Source organism: Staurois parvus, unplaced genomic scaffold, assembly GCF_062004578.1.
Source record: "Staurois parvus isolate SC_StPar_1 unplaced genomic scaffold, SC_StPar_1.0 ptg000262l, whole genome shotgun sequence".
NCBI lineage: Eukaryota > Metazoa > Chordata > Amphibia > Anura > Ranidae > Staurois > Staurois parvus.
The window spans coordinates 5,731,665-5,756,584 of record NW_028318058.1 but is presented as its reverse complement, the minus strand read 5'-3'; the positions used below and the strand labels follow the sequence as shown (position 1 = coordinate 5,756,584).

The 24,920-nt window shown below is 43.3% G+C and overlaps 1 protein-coding gene across 1 annotated transcript in view; it reads left to right on the top strand.

Annotated features, from left to right (window-relative positions):
* Window positions 1-24,920, top strand: part of NPAS2 (neuronal PAS domain protein 2) — a 150,238-nt gene that overhangs the window by 53,064 nt on the left and 72,254 nt on the right. The window contains exons 2-3 of the mRNA XM_089681261.1: window positions 20,686-20,739; window positions 21,268-21,416. Of these exons, the coding sequence (XP_089537387.1) occupies window positions 20,686-20,739; window positions 21,268-21,416 (203 nt within the window). The remainder of the gene's footprint in view (window positions 1-20,685; window positions 20,740-21,267; window positions 21,417-24,920) is intronic.

Below are 24,920 nucleotides of genomic sequence, written 5' to 3'. Positions count from 1 at the left end.
TGGTTGTACAGAAGTCGATCTACCAATCGACTTCTGTCCAATCAGCCTCTAGGAAAGTTTCTACGCAATTAGCACCGCTGGCTATAGCTGGCAGCACTGATAAGTGTACTCTGGTGGCATTGAAGTTTCTTCGCTGTCAGAACACATTACTTCAGCAGGAGTGATTCCCCATCCACATTTGTGGATGAGAGAATCAAGTAATTTTTTTGTTTTGTTTTTGTTCAACACATTGTTAAACGAAAAAAAATGTCTGGGCTGCCATACTGAGCCTACCTTAAAGAAGAACTCTATTAAAACCAGCAACTGTTGAGAAAATGAACACCTTGGTCAGGTCTACTGTATGTAGATCTATGCATAATGTACAGAGTACAGGGGTCAGAATAAGTAAAAACAAAACAACATATGGAGTGTAGCAGTCAGGATGAGAGCCACGTTCACATCAGAGTCCTCCCTTACATCAGTGTCCCCAAACTGAAACCAGTTTACATTACAGTTCGCAGAGTCCCCCTTAAATCAGAATCTAGCAGAGCTAGACTACGGGCACTTTTCTCCTGTCCATGAACAGTTGCGGATAGGAAAAAAGTGTCTTTATTATACTAACGGTCTCTAAATTTCTGGATGGTTGGCAACACAGGGTTTGGGTGTATACATACTGCCACTGTGGTGTTTTGTGACGGTGGAAGAAATTCTATCCTCTGTTGCTTTCTCTGGGCTCAGTGCCTGCTGAATGTGACCCATTCAAGTGAATGAGACTGCTCTGCAAGCACCCCACAACTGTGTGCAATGCACGTGATTGCAGTGCACTAGTGTGGGGTTCTAAGGGTTAAAGCAGGTGATGAGGAGGTTATATCTCCTCAATACCTGCCAACTGTTCTCTGAAGAGTGATCTGAATGCAGATCGCTCTTTAGAGACCAAAGTTCATGTGAACAATCCCCTAAAGGGATGCTGGGGATGGGCAGGGAGGTGTTAAACAGAATTGTGAGAAATAACTCCATCAGTTTATCCAGCCTTCAGATTGTCAGACATTCCCAATAATACTAAAGTTGTCCCTGTGTGTAAACATGAACAGAGAGGGGAAGGGGGACAGATGGGGTAGAGAGGGGATGGGGAGAGATGGGGGGGGAGAAGGAAGGGGGAGAGATGGGGGAGAGAAGAGGGGGGATATAGAGGGGAGAGAGAAGGGGGAGTGATAGAGGGAGGAGAGAATGGGGGTGATAGAGGTTAGAGAGGAGGGGGGGATTGAGGGAGGGAGAAGGTGGGTATATAGAGGGGAGGCGAAGGTGGGGAGATAGAGGGGGGAGAGAAGGGGGCAGATAGGGGGGAAGGTGGGGAGATAGAGGGGGGAGAGAAGGGGGTGAGATAGAGGGGGAGAGAAGATAGGGAGAATGGGAGGGGGAGATGGGAGAGAGAAGGGAGGGAGATGGGGAGAGTTTTGCTGTTGTGCAGAGCTCAGCTCACCCAGGTTGGTCTCTGCAGGCTCAGACAGAGGAAACAATCCTGCAGCTACCATGTAGTTGGCTGCAGTGCTTCAAATTTCCAGCCCACACATCTTCTTAGGCACAGTAATGGCCAGGAATTGGAATGTGGGCAGGGAAGACAGGAGGAGAGGGGTGAGAGGAGGCAGTGTGCATGGATCTCCTCTCTCCTCTCCTGTGAGTGCAGGGAAGGGGAGGGGGAGTGTGCTGTCTGGGCTGTGTGAGCCGCTGCAGACAGCTTCTCTTCTTGGACAAAAGTCCATGGGTTGCCTGGGGGGGGGGGCGCAGCTGAAATCTAGGGGGGCATAGCCCACCCCAGCACCCCCCTAGATCCAGCCATGTCAACTACATATTTGTATGGTGGATATTCTTACAGAACACCAATTAAGTGGCGTGCTTCCCACTGACAATCAACATAAGGATAATTTTTCCCACTGACAACCATTGTAGTGGGGTCCTTCTTCACTGTACCAATCTCCACTGAACCCCAAATGCAATGAAGAACTTCACTGACCACTAATGCAAGGGAGCAATTTTCCACTGACTACCAATGTGAAGGGACACTGCCATTGTCACAGTCTGTATTTCTTTTGTTGTCATTATTTCGTGCTTCATTTCATTTTCATTACTGAAAATAATTTTGTCATATGGAGCATCCTTGGGTGTACACCACATACCTTCTTTTATATATTTATATATCTACAGCTTACTGTTCATCTACTGTTCCATGAGCTGTAGGTATTTATTAGCAGGGGTTCCCTGAGAAATAAGTTATTTTAAGGGTTCCTCCATGCTAAGAATTTTGAAAAATCGGAGGGACTCACAAAATCTCAAGCAAGAATAGTGACACATATTTTTATGACAGCCAAACAAGTTATTGAAAAGGCTTGGCTCCCAGACTCCCTTTCCTTCACAATTGTGAAAACTAAGATACATTTTACCTTTATTGACGAAAAATTGATGGCGAAACATACAGATACAATGCAAAAATTCCATAAAACGTGGAACCCATGGGTTTCCCATTGTTAACCATCAGATTATGATCAATGTCAGAAGCATTTGTAACTCATGAATGAGGTCTACTTATTATTTCATGAGTTCTGGAGTGCTCCTCCCCTCCTTTCCATCTCCTCCCATCGTCTTTTTTTATCCTTTTTGCCTTGTATGTACTAATTACTGTTCCTTACTGCATTGCAGGTTACACATAGATGTATGGATACAATATCGGCTTTGTTTGCTGCAATGTCTATGCCTTGACATATGTTACTGTATACAAACAAGTTGCAATGGTTTTTGACCTTGTATACCTCAATTCTTTTATTCTCATAAACCTTATTGAACTTGAAAAGGTTGAACGTCACATATGGGAGCATTGTCTAGTTGGCTAGTATATTCGTGAATAATCTTGTAGGATTTAACAAAACAGCCTTGAATCATGACAGCTCTAATGAGACTGGACAACATGAAATAGTATTCCACGAGCAGAGGTGAAAAAAAGTCTCTAGATCAGTGGTTCTCAACCTTTCTAACGCCGCGACCCCTTAATACAGTTCCTCATGTTGTGGTGACCCCCAACCATAAAATTATTTTCGTTGCTACTTCATAACTGTAATTTTGCAGTGGGAGGACTAGCGCCCCATCACTGATGTCAGTGGGATGAATAGTGTCCCATCGTTGGTATCAGTGGGAGGAATAGTGCCCCATCATTGGTGTCAGTGGGAGGAATAGTGTCCCATCATTGGTGTCAGTGGGAGGAATAGTGCCCCATCATTGGTGTCAGTGGGAGGAATAGTGCCCCATCATTGGTGTCAGTGGGAGGAATAGTGCCCCATCATTGGTGTCAGTGGGAGGAATAGTGTCCCATCGTTGGTATCAGTGGGAGGAATAGTGCCCCATCATTGGTGTCAGTGGGAGGAATAGTGTCCCATCATTGGTGTCAGTGGGAGGAATAGTGCCCCATCATTGGTGTCAGTGGGAGGAATAGTGCTCCATCATTGGTGTCAGTGGGACGAATAGTGCTCCATCGTTGGTGTCAGTGGGAGGAATAGTGTCCCATCGTTGGTATCAGTGGGAGGAATAGTGCCCCATCATTGGTGTCAGTGGGAGGAATAGTGTCCCATCATTGGTGTCAGTGGGAGGAATAGTGCCCCATCATTGGTGTCAGTGGGAGGAATAGTGCCCCATCATTGGTGTCAGTGGGAGGAATAGTGCTCCATCATTGGTGTCAGTGGGAGGAATAGTGCTCCATCATTGGTGTCAGTGGGAGGAATAGTGCCCAATCATTGGCGTCAGTGGGAGGAATAGTGCCTCATCATTGGCGTCAGTGGGAGGAATAGTGCCCCATCATTGGTGTCAGTGGGAGGAATAGTGTCCCATCATTGGTGTCAGTGGGGGGAATAGTGCCCCATCATTGGTATCAGTGGGGGGAATAGTGCCCCATCATTGGTATCAGTGGGAGGAATAGTGCCCCATCATTGGTATGAGTGGGAGGAATAGTACCCCATCATTGGTATCAGTGGGAGGAATAGTGCCCCATCATTGGTGTCAGTGGGAGGAATAGTGCCCCATCATTAGTATCAGTGGGAGGAATAGTGCCCCATCATTGGTGTCAGTGGAAGGAATAGTGCCCCATCATTGGTATGAGTGGGAGGAATAGTGCCCCATCATTGGTATCAGTGGGAGGAATAGTGCCCCATCATTGGTATGAGTGGGAGGAATAGTGCCCCATCATTGGTGTCAGTGGAAGGAATAGTGCCCCATCATTGGTATGAGTGGGAGGAATAGTGCCCCATCATTGGTGTCAGTGGAAGGAATAGTGCCCCATCATTGGTGTCAGTGGAAGGAATAGTGCCCCATCATTGGTATGAGTGGGAGGAATAGTGCCCCATCATTGGTATGAGTGGGAGGAATAGTGCCCCATCATTGGTATGAGTGGGAGGAATAGTGCCCCATCATTGGTATGAGTGGGAGGAATAGTGCCCCATCATTGGTGTCAGTGGGAGGAATAGTGCCCCATCATTGGTATCAGTGGGAGGAATAGTGCCCCATCATTGGTATCAGTGGGAGGAATAGTGCCCAATCGTTGGCGTTAGTGGGAGGAATAGTGCCCCATCGTTGGTGTCAGTGGGGGGAGGAATAGTGCCCCATCGTTGGTGTCAGTGGGGGGAGGAATAGTGCCCCATCGTTGGTGTCAGTGGGGGGAGGAATAGTGCCCCATCGTTGGTGTCAGTGGGGGGAGGAATAGTGCCCCATCGTTGGTGTCAGTGGGAGGAATAGTGCCCCATCATTGGTGTCAGTGGGGGGAGGAATAGTGCCCCATCGTTGGTGTCAGTGGGGGGAGGAATAGTGCCCCATCGTTGGTGTCAGTGGGGGGAGGAATAGTGCCCCATCGTTGGTGTCAGTTGGGGGAGGAATAGTGCCCCATCGTTGGTGTCAGTGGGGGGAGGAATAGTGCCCCATCGTTGGTGTCAGTGGGGGGAGGAATAGTGCCCCATCGTTGGTGTCAGTGGGGGGAGGAATAGTGCCCCATCGTTGGTGTCAGTGGGGGGAGGAATAGTGCCCCATCGTTGGTGTCAGTGGGGGGAGGAATAGTGCCCCATCGTTGGTGTCAGTGGTGGGAGGAATAGTGCCCCATCGTTGGTGTCAGTGGGGGGAGGAATAGTGCCCCATCGTTGGTGTCAGTGGGGGGAGGAATAGTGCCCCATCTTTGGTGTCAGTGGGGGGTGGAATAGTGCCCCATCGTTGGTGTCAGTGGGGGGAGGAATAGTGCCCCATCGTTGGTGTCAGTGAGGGGAGGAATACTGTCTCATCGTTGGTGTCAGTGAGGGGAGGAATAGTGCCCCATCGTTGGTGTCAGTGGGGGGAGGAATAGTGCCCCATCGTTGGTGTCAGTGGGAGGAATAGTGCACCATCGTTGGTGTCAGTGGGAGGAATAGTGCCCCATCATTGGTGTCAGTGGGGGGAGGAATAGTGCACCATCGTTGGTGTCAGTGGGGGGAGGAATAGTGCCCCATCGTTGGTGTCAGTGGGGGGAGGAATAGTGCCCCATCGTTGGTATTAGTGACACAAATGATGGGGCACTATCCCTTCCACTGACACCAATGATACTTACCTTGCTGACTCCTGCTCCAGCCTGGGCTCGCTCTCTCCCTCTCCCTGGCTGCATACCTGGCTGCAGCAGCAAAATTTGCACTTACCTGTCAGCTGTCTTCCTTCTCTGGCCTCTCTCTTCACTCGTTCCTGCAGCTCCCTCGATCTTCTTTGATCTCCGTGCGCTGCCGCTCGGCTCCTCCTCTCCAAGCTCCACCTTCTCGCCGGTGATTGGCCGCCTGTGTGCCTCTCCTGAGCTACAGTTCCGGTGGCCAATCAGCGGCGAGAAGGCGGTGACAGGGGCAGCATATCATCCCGCCCACACATCGCCGGAGACAGCAGCGGTGTCTCGGTTCCTAAGACCATCGGAAATATGTGTTTTCCGATGGTCTTAGGCGACCCCTGGGAAATGGTCGTTCGACCCCCAAAGGGGTCGCGACCCCCAGGTTGAGAACCGCTGCTCTAGATTGTTTTCTGTAGATACATTGAGGGGCATGTTGTTGAAGGCAACTGATGATAAAGAAGAATGGGGTCTCTGTGTCCCAGATGCAGCCAACATAAGCTGTAAAGCTGCTTTACATAGTTGGTTAACAAATGGACAGTTATCTGGGAAATGTTAAAAAGGTCAATGATATAGGCATCACTGCAAGGTGACTGTTTGTACTTTCCAGCCAAAAAAGGAGAGTTTAATCAATGTGAGAAGGCATGTAAACAAGGCTGCTTAGCAGGTATGTCACCTGTAAGAGTACGGATTGTGGTCATTATGGTACGAAAACCTGGCAAAAAGTGGCCTGTCCTGCTGCGGCTCCTCTTCTGACCCGCTGTTGACTAACCGACAGTCCCATTCACTTTAATGGGACTGCTGGAGATGCGGCAGTGACACAACAAGATGAAGGATGTGGCGGCAGCAGCTGAGTGGATGCCCGCTAACAGGCACTGCCATGATGGATCTAACATGATAGGTACTACTTCCTCCAGACCATCATGAATGCTGCTGCCAGGCTCATCCACCTTACCAACCGTTAAGTGTCTGCTACCCCTCTCTGCCAATCCCTCCACTGGTTTCCACTCACCCAACGAATAAAATTTTAAATATCAGCAACGACTTACAAAGCCCTCCACAACTCGGCCCCCAGCTACATCACCAACCTAGTCTCAAAATATCAACCAAACCGCTCTCTTCAATCCTCCCAGGACCTTCTGCTCTCTAGTTCCCGTGTCACCTTATGCTCTCCTCCAGGACTTCTCCTGAGCTTCTTCCAAGCTATGAAACTCCCTACCCAGGGGCGGACTGACCATTTGGAAACTCGGGCACTGCCCAATGGCCTGGGGTCAGTAGGGGGCCCCATGAGATGCCCCTGGTACCTTTTTCATAGGCTTTCTTGAGTTTGGGCAAGGACACAGGGGCCCCATGATCCCCTATTGCCCAGGGGCCCCATGAGTTGTCAGTCCGCCCCTGTCCCTACCCCAATCTCTCTGACTATCTCCTAATCTTTCCACATTTAGACGATCCCTGAAAACCCTTCTCTTTAAAGAAGCCTATCCTGCTTCTAACAGCTGTTACCTTTTGTAGCACTCAACCATCCCTCTTAGATTGTAAGCTCTAACGAGCAGAGCCCTCTGTTTCTTTTTGTACCAAATTGTATTGTAACTGTAATGTCTACCTTGGTTTTGTAGCGCGCTGTGCAAACTGTTGGTGCTTTATAAATCCTGTATAATAATAATAATCAATAAACTGTTTTAAATCATTATACAAATATGTATTTGAAATCAAATCTTTATTATTTGTGGCATTAACATGTTGTGGATGAATTTCTGCCAGTCACAGGCTGTGTCACACCCCTCCAGCCTCTGTACTAGAATAACATGGAGGTGAAGCCTCTATCAATCATCTCTATAGTCACATGGGTTGCTCAAATGTGATAGGGAGGAAATGCTCAACATAGAAACTCACTGAAAACTGAGCATGTGCAGGAGCTACCAACACTGCTATGCAAAATCTCCAACTGCAGTGGGGACAGGAAAATGAATCCCATATTCAACAAGTGAGTACGAACAGCATGCATTACAGTATTTATTGATCGACTTTTATGATAAGGGTTTAACCACTTGCCTACCAGGCACTTATACCCCCTTATTTACCAGGCCAATTTTCAGCTTTCAGCGCTGCCGCACTTTGATTGACAATTGCGTGGTCATGCAACATTGTACCCATATGAAATTTTGATCATTTTTTTCTCACAAATAGAGCTTTCTTTTGGTGGTATTTAATCGCCACTGGGCGCTTTACTTTTTGCGCTATAAATTAAAAAAAAAAAAAGTTTCTTTGTTTCTATTATAAAATTTTTCAAACAGGTATTTTTTCTCCTTCACTGATGTGCGTTGATGAGGCAGCACTGATGGGCACTGATAGGCGGCACTGATGGGCACTGATAGGCAGCACTAAAGGGCACTGAGGTGGCACGGATAGGCGGCACTGATAGACAGCACTAATGAGGTGTCACGGATAGGCGGCACTAATATGCAGCACTGATAGGCGGCACTGATAGGTGACACTGATGATGGGTACTGATAGACGGCACTGACTGGCATCACTGCTGGGCACTGACTGGCGGCACTGACTGGCACAACCCCTGGGCACTGACTGGTGGCACTGACTGGCAGCACTGCTGGGCTGCACTGGTGGGTGGCACTGGTGGGCAGCACTGGTGGGTGGGCACAGGTGGGTGGCACTGGTGGGCACAGGTGGGTGGGCACAGGTGGGTGGCACTGCTGGGCACAGGTAGGTGGCATTTCTGGGCACAGGTGTGTGACACAGCAGAGTGGCACAGGTGTGTGACACTGCAGAGTGGCACAGGTGGGTGCACTGCTGGGCACAGGTGGGTGATCTGCTGGGCACAGGTGGGCGGAGCTAGTGGGTGCACTGCTGGGCACAGGTGGGCGGAACTTGCGGGTGGCATTGCTGGGCACCGATCATCAGGGCACTGATGATCAGTGCCCTGATGATCGGTGCCGATCCCCGCTCTGACAACTGCCGGTTCTCGGCAGTACTTTCCTCACGATCTGACAGCGTGAGGAAAGTGCAGCCGAGAACCGGCACTTGCATTTCCCTGTGATCAGCGTGTCATTGGACACCGCTGATCACGTGGTAAAAGGCCGGTATGATTGGCCTTTTACCACATCGCATGATCAGCTGTGTCCGTAGGACACAGCGATCACGGAGATCGCCGGGTGCGCGCCCCCTGGGGCGCGCAGGAGAGCGCGTTCTGGGAGGACGTCATATGACGTCCACTCAGAACTGGCCGGCCGCAGTTTAGCCGTCATTCGGCTATCTGCGGTCAGCAACTAGTTAATGACACTTTAACCACTTGCCCTCCAGAGGATTTACCCCCCTTCTTGACCAGGCCATTGTTTGCAATACGGCGCTGCGTTACTTTAACTGACAATTGCACGGTCATGCAACGCTGCACCCAAATTAAATTTGTGTCCTTTTTTTCCCACAAATGGAGCTTTCTTTCAAGGGTATTTGATCATCTGTGCATTTTTAATTTTTTGTGCTATAAACAAAAAAAGACCGACAATTTTGAAAAAATATATATATTTTTGACTTTTAACTATAAAACATATCCAGTAAAAAAAATTAAAAAAATCTAATTTTGTCATAAATTTACACCAAAATGTATTCTGCTATATGTCTTTGTTAAAAAATCCTAATACTTGTAAATTAATTGGTTTGCATGAAAGTTATAGCATCTACAAATGGCGTTTTTTTATATACTAGTAAAGCTGGACTGCGGCGGACAATCTGACACTGGGGGGGAACTAACTGCCACTGACATCCCCACTGACACTAATACAGTGATCAGTGCTAATAAAAAGCACTGACACTGTAATAATGACACTGGGCAGGAAGGAGTTAACATCTAGGGTGAGCAAAAGGTTAACTTTGTGCTGTATGTTGTTTTACTATGTTGTCTGTGTGTGCTTTACTGTGGAGCTGACAGGGGAGAGATCTGTATTGTTTACATACAGGCCTCTCCTTTGTCAGTGTTCCTCGGTGATCGCCAGGTGCCGGCAGGGAATCTCAAGCCGGGACACGGTGATCAACAGCTGAAGCTGCCAATGGAGGCGTGGGTAGGGCAGTGCATGGCCGGGACCCGATGATTGACAGCCCTGCTGCCACGTGATTTTGTGCAGCCCTGCTGTCATGTAGCAGTAGTTCTTCTATAGGGCAGAGCAGATATACTGCTACAGGGCGGCAGGGGTGCACAAAATCATGTATATATATATATGTTATTTTGCACTTCCAGGTAGGGGGCGCGCACGCCCTGCCCACACTGCCATTGGCGTCCACGGCTGTCAATCACCGGGTCAATCACCTGGCCCTGTTTTATTTATTAACAGTCCTCCTCCCTGTCAGTTCAGGCACACTGCACAGCCATCCATAGCACAGCCATCCACAGCAGTGTGATTACAGTGAAGTACACAGACAACGCCCCCCAGTAAAACACTCCCTGCACACAGTTAACCCTTTGATCGCCCCTCATGTTAACCTCTTCCTGCCCAGTGCCATTAGTACAGTGTCAGTGCTTTTTTTTTAGCTCTGATCACTGTATTGGTGTCACTGGGGATGTCAGTGACACAAAGTCAGCTCCTCCCAGTGTCAGAATGTCTGCCGCAGTCCCGCTATAAGTCATTGATCACCACTATTACTAGTAAAAAAAAAATTCCAGTATCTATACCGCCATTTGTAAATGCTATAACTTTCACGTAAACCAATTAATTTGCATATATTGGGATTTTTTATAGCAAAGACGTAGCAGAATACATTTTGACCTAAATTTATGACATTTGATTTTTACATTGTTTTTACTGGACTTGTTTAATAGCAAAAAGTCAAAAATATATATTTTTTCTCAAAATTGTCAGGCTTTTTTTTATAGCGCAAAAAAAAAACGCAGAGGCATTCAAATAGCTCAATTAGTGGGAAAAAAGGATATAAATTTAATTTGGGTGCAGTGTTGCATGACTGCGCAATTGTCAGTTAAAGTAATGCAGCTCCATAACGTAAAGAATGGTCTGGTTAGGAAGGGGGGTAAATCTTTAGGAGGACAAGTGGTTAAAGTGATTGTTAATGCTGAATTTTGTCTGTCTATGCTCAGAGTCCTGTGTGTTTGTAAACAAAGGATTCTGTTCTGTGATTTGCTATTCCAACTTGTGCTGTGGACAATCACAGCACAGATCAGCACGGGGCACGTGCGCTAGTGCCCAAAACCCAGAAGCAGGCTCGCAATGTACATGAACGTGGCAGGACCTGCACTTGCCACCCGCTCGCAGTAGATTTACTGTGAGTGGGTCGGCAACTAGTTAAGGTAAATAAATGTACACAACACAGAGCATCCCTGGGCCTACTGGTCTCAAGACTTGTACTTGGTGCACTCTGTCCAATATTTTCATCCACTCTTGATATACGGTCCAGTACATAGTTACGGATTGCAATTACCATGGTTTTTAACTTGACTTTTGTATGCACTATATCCTTACATTGTTGCATGTACTGCAATTCTCAGGTTTAGGGAGTGTATGGAAGTGGTAAAGCCACCTGAATCACTTTTACCTGAAAGCTGTCAGTCTGCTTGTCAGATGTAAATACAGTCCCAATGAGTGCTTCTGGTGCTACCAATGATGCTGCCAATGCAAGCTTTACATTGGTTGCAGTGAAAGTGGTAAGTGTATGCTGAGGCACAAACTTGAGAGAGTGGTGAAGGATTATAACTCCTGTCTGGTTTGTTTTATTGGTATGTGGGGCTGTGTTAGGTTTACCCTCACTTCTTCTTCTATTCAGAAAAGTTTCACAGACAGAAAGTGAGGTAAGCTTTGCAACAAGGAAATAGACATAAATAAAAAAAACAAAACCCTAACAAAGGTTCTAGCCTTCCCCTACTCTACTAAAAAATAGCATTTTATTTCTCTGGTGGTGTTGGTAAATGCCCCTCACTTCCTGTGTGGTAAAACTTCAGCAGGACAGGAAGACAGGGTAAATCTCACAACAATGCATAAATCAACATGAGGAAACTTCTCTCAGACCCATCAGTCATGCCTTGTTTTCTGTCAATCCAGATATGTAAAATAAGCATAGCTTCTCCTTTAATATCTTAACTTTTAAGCTGCTTTTTAGAGTTGTGTATGCTACAACGGCAAGATGCCTTTTGCTGCCCTAGTGCTATTGTTCTATTTTTCTCTTGATTATTAACACATTTTTACTGATGTGCACACAAGTATTCTGGGGCAGAAATACCATCTGTGCAGACTGTGCAAAGACTATATTTCATCTGCATATACTGTATGAATCTGTGTTTCTATATAGAGAGTATATGCGTTTTTTTTGAGTAGTAATTGAATTGGTGCCCAAATATTGTTATTGCACAGGGGCTCTTGCCAGACTTTGTCAGCCAGTGCATGCCTTATGGTACATGAAAGCCCCACTCTGGGCGGTTAAATTTACCATGCAGTGGGCGAGACTGCTGGTCCAGCATTGTAATTGATGGCGTTGGAGAGCTGTGACTGGCCAGGCAGTGAAGTGAAGCTGCTTTTGGGGACCTCTTGCACGGCGAGGAGGAAGCCTGTGGGAACAAGAAGTAAAGTAAGTATTTCAACGTATTCCTTTGCCTTTAGCCAAAGGAGCATTTAAAGCATATGTGAACCCTTACCTTGTAAAACAACCCATTCACCTTAAAATAAAAATTTAAGGCAAAACATTTGAGTATAGATATTATTAAAAATTAAAAATACCCTTTTTTAAGTCCTCACATAATCTCTGTTCTCAGCTGCATAAGAGGCTTGGAGAGGTGGGAGTGGAGAAACAGCAGTATATTGACCTTCCCAGTGAATGGTTGTGTAATTGGGCATGTCAGCACAAGTCCTGACCATTGGAGGACAGGCAGGTTGTTCTCCCAGCACAAGTAAAAAAAATGGACCACGCTGGGACTGGCAGAATCATTGGGGATTTTACAAAAAGGAAGAAATGCAAAGAAAACAGGGTCATTTTTAACACAAATACTTAGTACAACAGACACTTATCAGGAATTTAAAATGTTGGGGTAACATATTCTTTAACCCATGCAGTACAGGAGAACCCCACTGCATGTGTACATTGAACAGCAGCCACCTAGAGCAGGGCTTCAACCAGTTAAGCTCTTTGAACGTACTATGTACATCCAAAGGATGAAAGGTTAGGCATTAGCTGATGGCCATCAGCTTGTGGTAGTTTAACTCAACCAGCTCCCAGCTATAAAGCAGAGTGCTTCCTATCCCCCTTCCCCCACATGGTGGTGCCCAGGCTTTCCCACTCTTACTGGGAACCCGGGACCAAATCGGAGGGCTTCAAAATGGCAAGCTGGAGGAAACCATGGAACATCCATTCCTTGATCTCTGCATGGAATGAAACCAGAAGCGACAATGATTTTGTCACTTCCAGTTTCTAATCTGTCATTCGCTGGCTGATACAGCTAGGTAAGTGAGATCTGCTCGATTAGATGTTTTGGAGGGCAGGGGAGACAATGGGTTCTATTAGAGCCCCAATGTCTCCATAAAGAGTACTTGTCACCTGCTTAATGCTATCACATGGGGTTTGTTAATCTCTTGTGATGATTATAAAGTTAAAAAAATAAATTAATAAGCTTAAAAAAAACTAACACTCTAATAAAATGTATTCAAATCCACAAAAAAAGTTGCCCCGCACACAACCACAAATGCAAACACCAAGGGTGTGCACGTGTATATAAACTGTGAACACACCACACATGTGTGGCATCGCCCACCATGACCATCAGAGTGAGAGCAATAATTCTAGTGCCAGAACTCATGGTTAACTCTAAACTGATGAGTAGTAAAGGCTCTAAAGTGCAATCTATCGAGATTTTGGGGTACATTTTTTAGACTTGACATATTTGGTATCTAACTACTCAACACAACACTATCTTTCTTATTTTGCCAAAAAAATGGGTATAATATAGTGTTTGTGTACACAAAAAATCTTTTTATTATATTTTTTCCTGAAAACAGGTGCATAAATATTGTGCAACATAAAATATTGTAACTACTATCTTTTTATTCTACAAGACCTTTGCTTTCAGAAAATATATAATGTTATGGGGTTTTTACAGAATTTTATGGCCAAAACTGCAGATTTTTACACATGTGCAAAAAATTTAAATATTGCTCTAGAGCAGAAGAGGTTAAGTACTGTATACAGTACGGCCTCATGCACACTAACGTGTTTTTTCCCCTCCCCTAGAAACCCCCTCTTGGCAGTAGCGTTTTGGCCATAATAAAACCTGATGCTTGTAAAAGACCTGCATCAAGCGTTTGGGCATCAATTATTTTCATTGGTCAGAATAAATAATTTTTTCTGGCCATCGAAATAAATCAGCACATTTAGGCACATTTAAAGGTGTTTACGCACGTTTAAACACGTCAAGCTTTTTTTTTTCTGCCAAAACACCGCTGCTCTAGGTCGCAGTGGCAGTGGATTTTTGTCCTGCCACTAAATGCTCTTGCCACAAAAGGCTGCTAAAAGCCTATGTGTGCATGGACACATAGGATCAAATGCAGAGGAGATTAGAGACAGTTAAAAAAATGCCTGATGCCCCTAGAAGTAGCTTCAAAAATACCCAGTGTGCATGCACCCTATTTCTTTCTAGGTTTTGGTAAACAGTAATCCTAAAAAATAGAAAGATTTTACTTGCAATACAATTTGAAATCTGATAAGCCCCCCACTCCCAATCCACCCTGCACACCCCCACAACCAGTGGCCAGGTTGGTTTTTAAAATTTTCATCCTTCTGCACACCATACCCCCATCTGAATCGCACAGGAACATGCTGTGCAGTTCTGTGCAATTTAAACTGCATGCAAAGTGCATTACATTTGCAATCTGCAGGGGGTGTCAATAAAAAGTTAACAACACCCCGCAGAAGCCGGAAGTTGTAAACCGGAACTCTGCTTTACAATGAGGCTTGGAGCACAGGTGCAGTCGCTCCATGCTTCATCTGTGCTCACCGCTCGCATCCACTCGCCGCTCGCCACAGGGGAATTTCTCCTCACATTTGGCGAGCGGGCGAGCGGCTTTTTCAAGCCCTGGTCTAGAACAGTGTTTCTCAATCTTTTTTCAGTCAAGGCACCCTTTAAAATTATGGACAGTCTCGAAGCACCCTTTAAAACTATAGACAGTCTTGAGGCACCCCATTCTAACATGTGAAAAACGATTTGAAAAGTTTCATATAACGCAGCAACATCCACACATGTAGGACACCCAACATTAGAGGGGATTTATTCTTCCAAAGCAAATACACTTTTGCACACTGGTACTGATTAGTATTCCATTGTTTCTCTTCTCTCTCAGTTATTCTCCATCACTGAGCTAATGTGACCCCAGCACTGATGGAGAGGGGCAGGGGAATGTCAAACTAGGATGCTGTGCAAGCATCTATCAACTGATGATGTCATTGGTTGTCAGGACGCTGGCGGCTAGAAGGTCCTAATGGTACACAATGAAAACCTGCGACTTTGTGTAACTAAAAGGCAGGCTTGTTCCACTCGCTGGCTTGTATGCAAGTTTTGGGCAATTTTTAGACATTTTGCCAAGACACCCCTGAAGAAACCTCAAGGCACCCTGGTTGAGAAAGGCTGGTCTAGAGACTGAGTCTGCAGATTGTTGCCACCACCAACTATAGGTTACTGCCTATAATATCTAGCAGTTTATACATAATACAGATTTCAGACCTAAACAAAGGTCAGTGTGCATTAGAAGCTGCAGCATGTCTTTTCCTGTACAGTGTAACTGTCCCTAGCCTGCCCCTTTCATACACTGGATTTCAGTTGACACCAGAACAGATTTCTCCATTGCAAGGTTTCCCTTCCATTCCTGTGACAGCTTTAAAACTGGATATCCCATCATTTTCTGTACCAAAGACCATAGTCACCAGTACCAATTGTGTGGCTAAGTCTCTCTAGCAGGTAGTCAAACAGCACTAAAAACCTGTCAAAGTTCTAGGTTCTAACCCTTCTGCATTTTATTCAAAACTATTAAAGTAAAAACCTTTTTAAAATAAAAGTACAATTATTTTCCTGAGGAGACCAAGGAAAGAACAAACTTAAAACATTTCTCAAGCTGCTTTTTTTGGGTGGGCACCCTTTCCTGACAGATCAAGCATTTCACTTATTACCCCTTTATTTAAAAATGCCCTGTTTGTGGTTCATTGTAGTAGTTGGGGGAACACAGGCCTTTCAAAATCAAAACCTTAATACATGGTGCGGTGGTAAACAATAGCACGGTAAAAGTCAATAGCAATTCAGTGGGCGCACCAGCTCTTACCACTGAGGCCTAAAATCTCAAATTGAAGCTTGATCTTTTACTTCAAACAATTTCATTTGTTTGATTTCTATTGTTATTTTTTTAATCACTGTGTATCAATGTGAGCCATTTTACATAAAGCAACCTCTTTCAGTAAACTTAAATTTTGTTGAAAATGTAGAATATAGGTGGGCTTGGAAGTTAACTGTGACAAGCATGTGTGCACCTTGGTGAAAATTTTACATGCATCAGTCTCTCTGGAATGTTGATATAGTTGAACTCAAATTCAAATTCAAGTAATATTTTAAACAAAGTTTTGGTTGACCGCCTACCCCAGCCCTAAAATACCAAAAACTGCTGAGAGAAAAACTTACATTCCTTAAATGTCAACATATATGTTGGCATATATGAAACATGATTGCTAGCAATCTACTGCAATTATATCATCACTGTTCAACAATGTTGTTAACTGACCTAGTTTTGCTGAGAGCAGGCTAATCCAGTTTAGCATGGCAAAAGAGGACGGGCACCCTAGAAAAATTTCTGTAGGAAATTGAAATTATTCAGTGATGTACCATGCAGCTCTCGCCTCTCTGAAGTGATAAGAAGAGACCAAAAAATGGTGGCTTTCTTCTTCTGGCCAGGACAACAAAGGTTTGTAACTTTATTGACAGTTATTCAGTATTAGCCTGGTTCACTTTTCAGAGTGGTGCGATTTGGTCCCATTTAAAGCGTGACTTCAAAGTAGAGCTGATTTCAGTGCCATTTACCTTATAGTCTATGAGAATTAAATCACACTGAAGTGGTGAAAAAGTAATGCTGGAACTATTTTTCAAATCACGCTACTTGAAATCACACCTATTAAGACAGTGTCCTAGAAATAATAGAAATAGAAATTTAGATGCTACTTCTGGTGCTATTTTTAAATCGCATGTTGAACCTGCAGTCGCAGTGGTGTGAACTAGGGCTCAGCAGTAACAAATGTCAACCATTCTACAAGCACACCTGTGTACAGAACTTACTATTGGTTAATAGTGTTCAAATGTCATAACAACATTTTTCAAATCTCTAACATCTTTAGAAGATAACTGAGAAAGCCTCCTCACTTGTTGATTGTACATTTTCTGCAATACTTTATTCTACACTGAACAAGTATTTATACAGTGTGTGTGTGTGTATATATATATATATATATATACTGTATATGTGTACCTATATATTGCAGTATACTGTAAATTATAAAGCTATATAGCATGCAGAGCATATACGCTCTCTTTTTCTCATATACAGGGCTTTTTTTTCAGCAGGAATGGGGGGAACGCAGTTCTGGCACCTCTAGCACTGAATGTATGTGATATCATGGGGTGCTGTGTGTTCTAGAGGGTCTATTGATGCTGGTTGCTGCGGGATCTATTGTTGCTGGAGGGGTCTATTTTTGCATGGTGGTCTATTGTTGCTGGGGAGATCTATTGTTGCTCGGAGGGTCAACTGTTGCTGAATGAGATATACTGTTGTTGACTGCTGTGAGTTCTATTGTTGCTGGAGGGCATTTACTTTTGTGTGGCTGTCTATTGTTGCTGGTGGGGGGTCTATTGTTGCTGGGGGGCTTATTTTGTTGAGGGGGTCAATTGTTGCTGAAAGGGATCTGCTGTTGAGGAAGGGTATATTGTTGCTGGATGCTAGAGAGTTCATTGATGCTGGCTGCTGGAAAATCTGTTGTTGCTGCCAGCGGTTCACTGTTGCTAGAGTCCATTGTTGCTAAGGGGTACTATTGTTGCTGGGGAGGGCCTTTTGCTGCTGGCTTCGGGAGATCTAATTTACTGCTTTTCTTGTTATCACTAACACATTCCAAACAAATTACTTAGCACTACAAACTGATACTTGGCTCTGTATTCTCTAAAACCGGGAGGTGGATTGGGGGCGGAGACCAGAGGTGACTCAGAAGTATGGGTTCCTGCACCTATTCTCTGAGGGAAAAAAAACAAATATATATATATATATACTGTATATATGTGTGGAGAGTATACTGTATATATATGTATAAATATCCTCCCTCTGCTATCTTGCATATGTCAGATGGGGCATTTCACCCCCTCCCACTGTACTCCCTTAGATCAGGAAGGAGAATGGGGGGAGGACATGTGACCGCACAGCAGCGCTGTGCAAAGAAGGTATTTAGGATTACAATTTTTAAAAAACACACACACACACTGCACTGAACATGGACCTAAAACAGAGAGGATAAAAGTAATAAATACATGTGACTTTACAACCACTTTAATATTTTTCTAGTCCGGTATGATTTGTATATTATGTTTCTAATTATTTTACATTGGTCGTTTTACTCATTCAGTGTTTTTTTCATGTTCAGTAAAGCAATTGTTTACTAACCAAAGTGTCCCTTACCAACGTCAATTCTGGATGTGGAGGAACCAGTAATCCAGTGTAATGTGTGCATGCTGGCCAGTCCTCTTTTTCTAATGTCTGCTTAGACTCATCTTCTGAATCCTGAGAGAGGATGTGTCCATGTCACGTAAACAGTGATTGAGATTGTTTTAGGTATTTTTTTTTTGTCTATGCCAGGAGTTACTTAGAGGGGGAAAGGAAGAGGCTAGAGTGTTAGAGCCTATTCAATTTTTTTTTCCACAGTCAAAAAGACCTGAAGATTTAAAGTGGTTGTAAACCTTTAAATAGTGAAGTGACTGTCCTCAGGTGATAGAGAAAGATTAAACAAATTCTCATACATAACTTGAACCTGTTTATCTTCAGTATTCTCTTCTCTACATCTGTTCAAAGCGCAGAATTTATATAGCTGGTCTGAGGTTCAAGAAAGCAAGGGGCTACGGTTTTGATGCTTTTATCCCTTGTTTCCAGTGCCCTTTTCACTTGTGAAAAAAGGACATGTGACTCAAAATAACAACTGCGGCTTTTGATGCATTTTCCATTTCTTTCAATGGGGAGGTGTGTTTTTGGTGAATTTTTGTTAATGCACCAAACATGCACAAAAATGCAGCAAGCAGAATTTTTAAAAAGGCAACTGATTGGTGTGAAAAGCTCCATAGGAGATATTGGTAATGATTTTTTCTTCTGCTTTTGGTAAAGCAAAAGTGGAAGAAAAACTGATCTGTGTGTAAGCAGCCTATAGAGTGATCATATTTCATGTCAGATGTTTACAACCACTTTAAATGTAACTGTGGTTAAATTGTATCCTCAAAAGCACACTGAGGCTCTGTTCACATATAGGCATTTTTAAACCAAATTGTACAACATGTGTCACCCAAAAGAAGTTCTGGAACCTCTTTTGGGAGACACTCGTTGCGTGATTTGGTTTGCGCATTTACAGCGTGACTTGTGCAGCAATCGCAGAAGAATCGCACCGCATTTTTATTTGTTATTGAAGTGAATGGCATCTGAACACGCTGATGTGGAATTTGACATTTTAACAGTGCGTTTGAAATTTTGGGCAGAATCGCAGCGAACCCACCCACAATTCAAAACGCCTATATGTGAATGGAGCCTGAAACTCTGCAGCATTTTAGAAATGCACTATAATCTACTGTACAACACTCATGGTGTTTGAGAATTTATGCAACCTTCACAATATACAATCTCCTTATTATATCAACTGATTTACAAGGAACACACTTTGACTTCATTCCAACTTTATTGGGAAAAGGGCAGTGGAATATCTCTTTCTGTGGAACACTGGCAAGAAAGCATTAACTCTTATCCACACCCATTCTCTTTGAAGCACAAGGCTGCAATAATAAAATACTTACCAGATGGTATTAATACTCCACAAAGCTCTGTGACATTTTTTTATTCACCTCAGATACATGTTGATGTTGCCTCAGAAAAAAAGGCACTTGTATTAACACATGGTGGGGATGCACTTTAATTGCGCCATTTTGGAATAGAAATTCTAGCAATTTACCATGATTGCCACTTTACCAATGTTCCAAATACTCCACAGATATATTTACTTTCTGGGCCTTCTAAAGTTTGTAAAAAATCAATCCTGATCCTTTCTTATACCAACTAAACAGGTAATTCCAAAGCATTGGAAATCTGGATGTGCCTGTTGCACTACCACAGGATCAAAAACTTCACTTTATAAGTCTGTTATATATGCACTATATGTAAAGGCACTTTACTTATGATATGTTTTGTACAAAATGCCAAAGCATCTGGCATGGTAGGTTCATACTATTTTTACACAAAATGCCAATACTCCTGCTCATAATCTTTAATACCAAATATGATGTGATAGGATAGGATAGATAATAATATATTTATTAGTGTTCCCTCTGTGAAAAGAGACTAACTAGAAAATGCTTCTGCACTTGACATCACGCATTTAAATTACATAATGCTGTCTAGTTTTTTCATATATTGTAGGTTGATATATATCAACTAGATAGCTGCTGTATTTTTGAAATTTAGAATTTTTTAGTTCACATTGAGTTCACATAAAGAATCTACCCAAGATAATGATTTATTGACAGATGTAGTATTAAATTTGTAATGTACTTTATATGCTGAGAGATAAACTATGGAGAAAATAGGAACTGCCTTAATTGTTGATTCTAATAGTCATTTCCATAGCTGCTTTCCAATTAAAATGTGTGCCCAAGGTGTAAAATGAAACATTTGATGGTTTGCCAGGGATTTAAGTTCCAGCAAAATATTATATTGACTCATTTTATATCACACAAAAAGCATTAGTGTGTTTTCCATGTAAGCTTCAATTTTTTTCTCTCTTCACAGGAATAGCTCCATAGAGAAGCTAATGGATGAAGACGAGAAGGATAGGGTAAAGAGGTAAGGCAGACATATTTATAGTGTCCCAGGCAAACCTGTCATTAGCAAGTGTGAAACAAAATTGGGCATTCACACAAAGGCTTTATTAAAGTGCAAGTACATAGTTGATATTTTTCACTCTGACCCTGCAGAGCATCCCAGGAGCTCCTCAAATGTCCTAAGAAAATACCAATTTACTAACAGACAGATCATAGGCACATACTGCCTACCCATATTGCAGTGCTTAATCTTCAGTTACTTATTATATGGATTGTTGGATGAGGGGGTGGTTCCTACGATCTGAGTTGTCTGTTATATGTGATAATTCAATGTCATTATCTCTCTTAGTACTCATAAAAAAGGTTTTGAGAGAAGAGTCAGAGTCCATAACCACCAGTCACAATCTTGTTTTATTTGTCTACTGCGGTTTTGAAAATATAACTAAGGATTTTTAGTTTAATTCATTACAGTGGGCAACACTGATAGGTATTTTCTCAAGTTAGGCCAGTTATATTAAATTTTGATTGCTTTTTCTTTTTACAAACTTAGGGCTTCACGTAACAAATCAGAAAAAAAGAGACGGGACCAGTTTAATGTTCTTATCAAAGAACTTAGCACCATGCTGCCTGGAAACACCCGCAAGATGGACAAAACCACCGTACTGGAAAAAGTTATTGGCTTCCTACAAAAGCACAATGGTAAATGACTGTTGATGTTTATATATATAGTAGTATATGTAGAAGTTTGAACTCCTGATCTGCATAATTATTCCATGTCAGCAACTCAGATGGTGGTGAAATTAAGAAGTTAGCATGACAGTCAAGTAACTAGAACTTGTAAATAAATACAACTTACTGCCACTCAGCCCAAGTTATCCATAAGGGATAGTGAGAGCTGACTGGTGCTGCAGATAAGGCTCCTGTCTGCCCAATTGACAACTGTAGAAGACAACACTGGCACCCAGTCTTGGGATAATTACAATGCTTTAACATAGGGTAAAATCACCATGTATGGTTATGACTAAGGCCCTGCTGGGCTGAATCACATACGCAACTAGAATTTGCAAAGGGAGAAGATTTCCCAACTCCAACTGAAATAACTGAATTACCCTACTCAAGTTAAAGAAAAACAGCTGCAAAACGTTCCCTATCCCCAGTACTGTTCTCTGAAAACTTGCTGCTCTGTGATTCAGTGCTGGGCCTCTTCCTGGATAAGTGACACCGAGCATTATTTAACCCACTTCCTTTGAGTCTAGGGAATCAAGGTAACACCCCTCTGGGGTATGTCATCAAGCCATCCTGTGATAACAGGTGAATGCCGCAGAGAACTGTGTGATCACTGCATAAGTGACGCATAGTGAGGAGCACACATTACGTCATATGACTGTCATCAGGAAATAGGGTATGTACACACATTTGAAAAAAACATGGGGCACCAGGAGTGGTGAAGGGTAAGAAAGGGGGGAAGGCTCCCAGCCTGGAGATGGGCTATGTCTAGCAAGTGAGATTATTTGGAAGGCTATGGGTGGGTAGTAGGTTAATTAAACATGGTACACAGCACTTTTTATTCCTTGTTCGTCTCTAACACCTTTCGGCTCTATAATGCTTCTCAATATAGTCTCAGTACAATAGATTATATTGTTTTGCAGGGACAAAAGGTAAAAGGTAAAGTTATCTTTTTGTGCTGTTACAAGTGGGCAGTAAAGACTAAAGTTGCCTCTAGACCTAAGATTGTGGTCAGACTTGCAGGGACCCTTAAACAGCAGGATCAGGTAGCACAGCCATAAACATGAACATTTTGCTTGGTCCAATGTTTGGATTTCTGTGAATGGAGAGAGAAGGGTGAGAAGGAGAGCGGTACCAGCAGAAGCTACCTTTTACCTCACAAGGGAACAATAGCTGTTTGGACAGAGAAATCGGTCAAATTATATGGCAGTTATTAGTTACAGTATCTCAAAGCAAACATTTTCAAATTTATTCAGTGGATGATAAATTCTCATTGGTTTCTGATTGGTTATTGAATTTCCTGTTTATCTTTTAAGTAGGATAAGGATCTTTGAAGTGGAAATAAAATGAATAATATGATAACTTTATTTTTCAATTGATAAAGATTATTAGAATGGCTGAAATATCTGCATTTCCAGGCAAAAAAAATGATGGTCTGGTTTCCATCCAGTACTACTTTTGTAAGCAATAGTCCTAAAATTTGGTCAACTGATCACATGACCAAATGCCTAAGATTTTTTATCTTATCATTTATTTATTACAGGGTCTTATATAGCCCTGTCAATTTACACAGTGCTTTACACATATATTTGTACATTCACATCAGTCCCTGCCCTCAAGGAGCATACAACTGAAGGTCCCTAACTCATATTCCTTCATATAGTATGGCCAATTAACCTACCAGCATGTCTTTGGAGTGTGGAAGGAAACTGGAGCAAACACACACGTAGACACAGGGAGAGCATGCAAACTCCGGGCAGGTAGTGTAGTGGTTGGGATTTGAACCAACAACCCTTGTGCTTCTAGGTGGAAGTGTGAACCATGTAGCCACTGTGCTGTTCCCCTCTATGCCTCCCTTCTGTTAATCTTTTTTTTATCACTCCCAGCGAGACTGTGAACATTTAAGTATTACTTTGTTTTGTTTTTTTTTGGGGGGGGGGGGTTAAGCAATTGGCTTAAGAAAAAGCAGAACATATGAACAAGAATGAGCTACAAGAAAGCATAGCATATTATCATATCATGTAATACACAGTTTACAAATTTGTTACGGAGCAAACTCAGTAGTATAATCAAAACATTAGGAAGCATTCCCATGGTAAAACGTTTACAATTTGCAGGTATAATCATCAAATCTGATAGAAAGAAAAGTAAGAACAGAGGAAAATGAAAAGCTAGGAAAGAAAGCAAGAGAATAGCATAAGTAAGGACAGACCCATCTCCGCAAGAGATGCCCAGAAATCACCAGCATGACCCACACATCCAAAAGAGGAAAAGAGCTATTCGCCCATCAGCCCTTTATATCTTTTTAACATTAACCTCTCTTATCCAGTCTTGAATCGAGGGGGTATGAGTGGTCTTCCAATGTCTGGGAATTAAGGACTTTCAAAAGGTGCCGCACCAAGGATCTTTTGTACGATTTCGTTCGAGCACTCAGAAATATAGAGGAGGCAACATTCAGGAGTTAAGGGCAATGCAGTCTCCGTAATAGAGTAGATCACCTCTCGAACTTCATCCCAGAATGGTTTAAGTCCTGGACATTGCCATCAAACATGGAACAAGGAGCCCTCCGCTGACTCACAGCCCCAATATAAGCCTGACGTCTGGGGAAACCACCTCATTAACCTGTCCAGCGTAACGTACCAACGCATTAACAATTTGTAGGAGGTTTCTTGAGTCCTGGTGCTGATGGAGCATTTGTGAAAAAAAATGCAGGCTTTTCTCCATTGGTCATCGGAGAACTCTGCCTGAAAGGCTGATTCCCAACCTAGCCGAAAATTGTCATGGGTGACAGAAAGATTGTTTTGAAGCCAAGAATAGGCCAAAGAGGTGGTTTTGTCAATGGGTTTCCCTTTCAGACATAGCATTTCTAGAGTCGTAAAAGGTCTGGAGAAGTCTGCCCTTCGTCTGTGGTTAGTCAAGTAATTATGTATTTGAAAATAAGTCCAGCATGGAAGAGAAACCCGACTGCATATCTCCTGAAGCTCTCCTTTGGACCTAACTCCCCCTCGCTTGAGACAATGAGTTGCCAATAGAAATAGACCCGACTCGTGCACCGGAATCACTCCACATTCCAACCCAGGGGGAAACTTGGAATTATCAGCAATGGGGGTGAGGGAGCTTGGAGCGCTAGCAAAACCCTCAAACTTTGCAAGATCATGATATGCATCTAAAGTTGCACTTTGACAACCATGGTGAAAATCTTAAAGGAGCTGAAGAATAGGGGCTTTGAAGGGAAACCCAGTGTTATGTATGGAATGACAATTCCAGTCTATGATTCTGGTAATGTGAGTAGCATAATAATACTTTTTAAAGTCTGGCAACCCCATACCATCGGAACTTTTAGTGCATGTGATTAGTTAAAAGCGAATCCATGGTTTTTTTTTGGCCCACACAAAGGCTTTCTGAGCCTTCTGTAATTGCTTAAAAAAGATGGAGGGGAGCCTAATAGGGAGAACATTCATACAGTACAGTATCCTA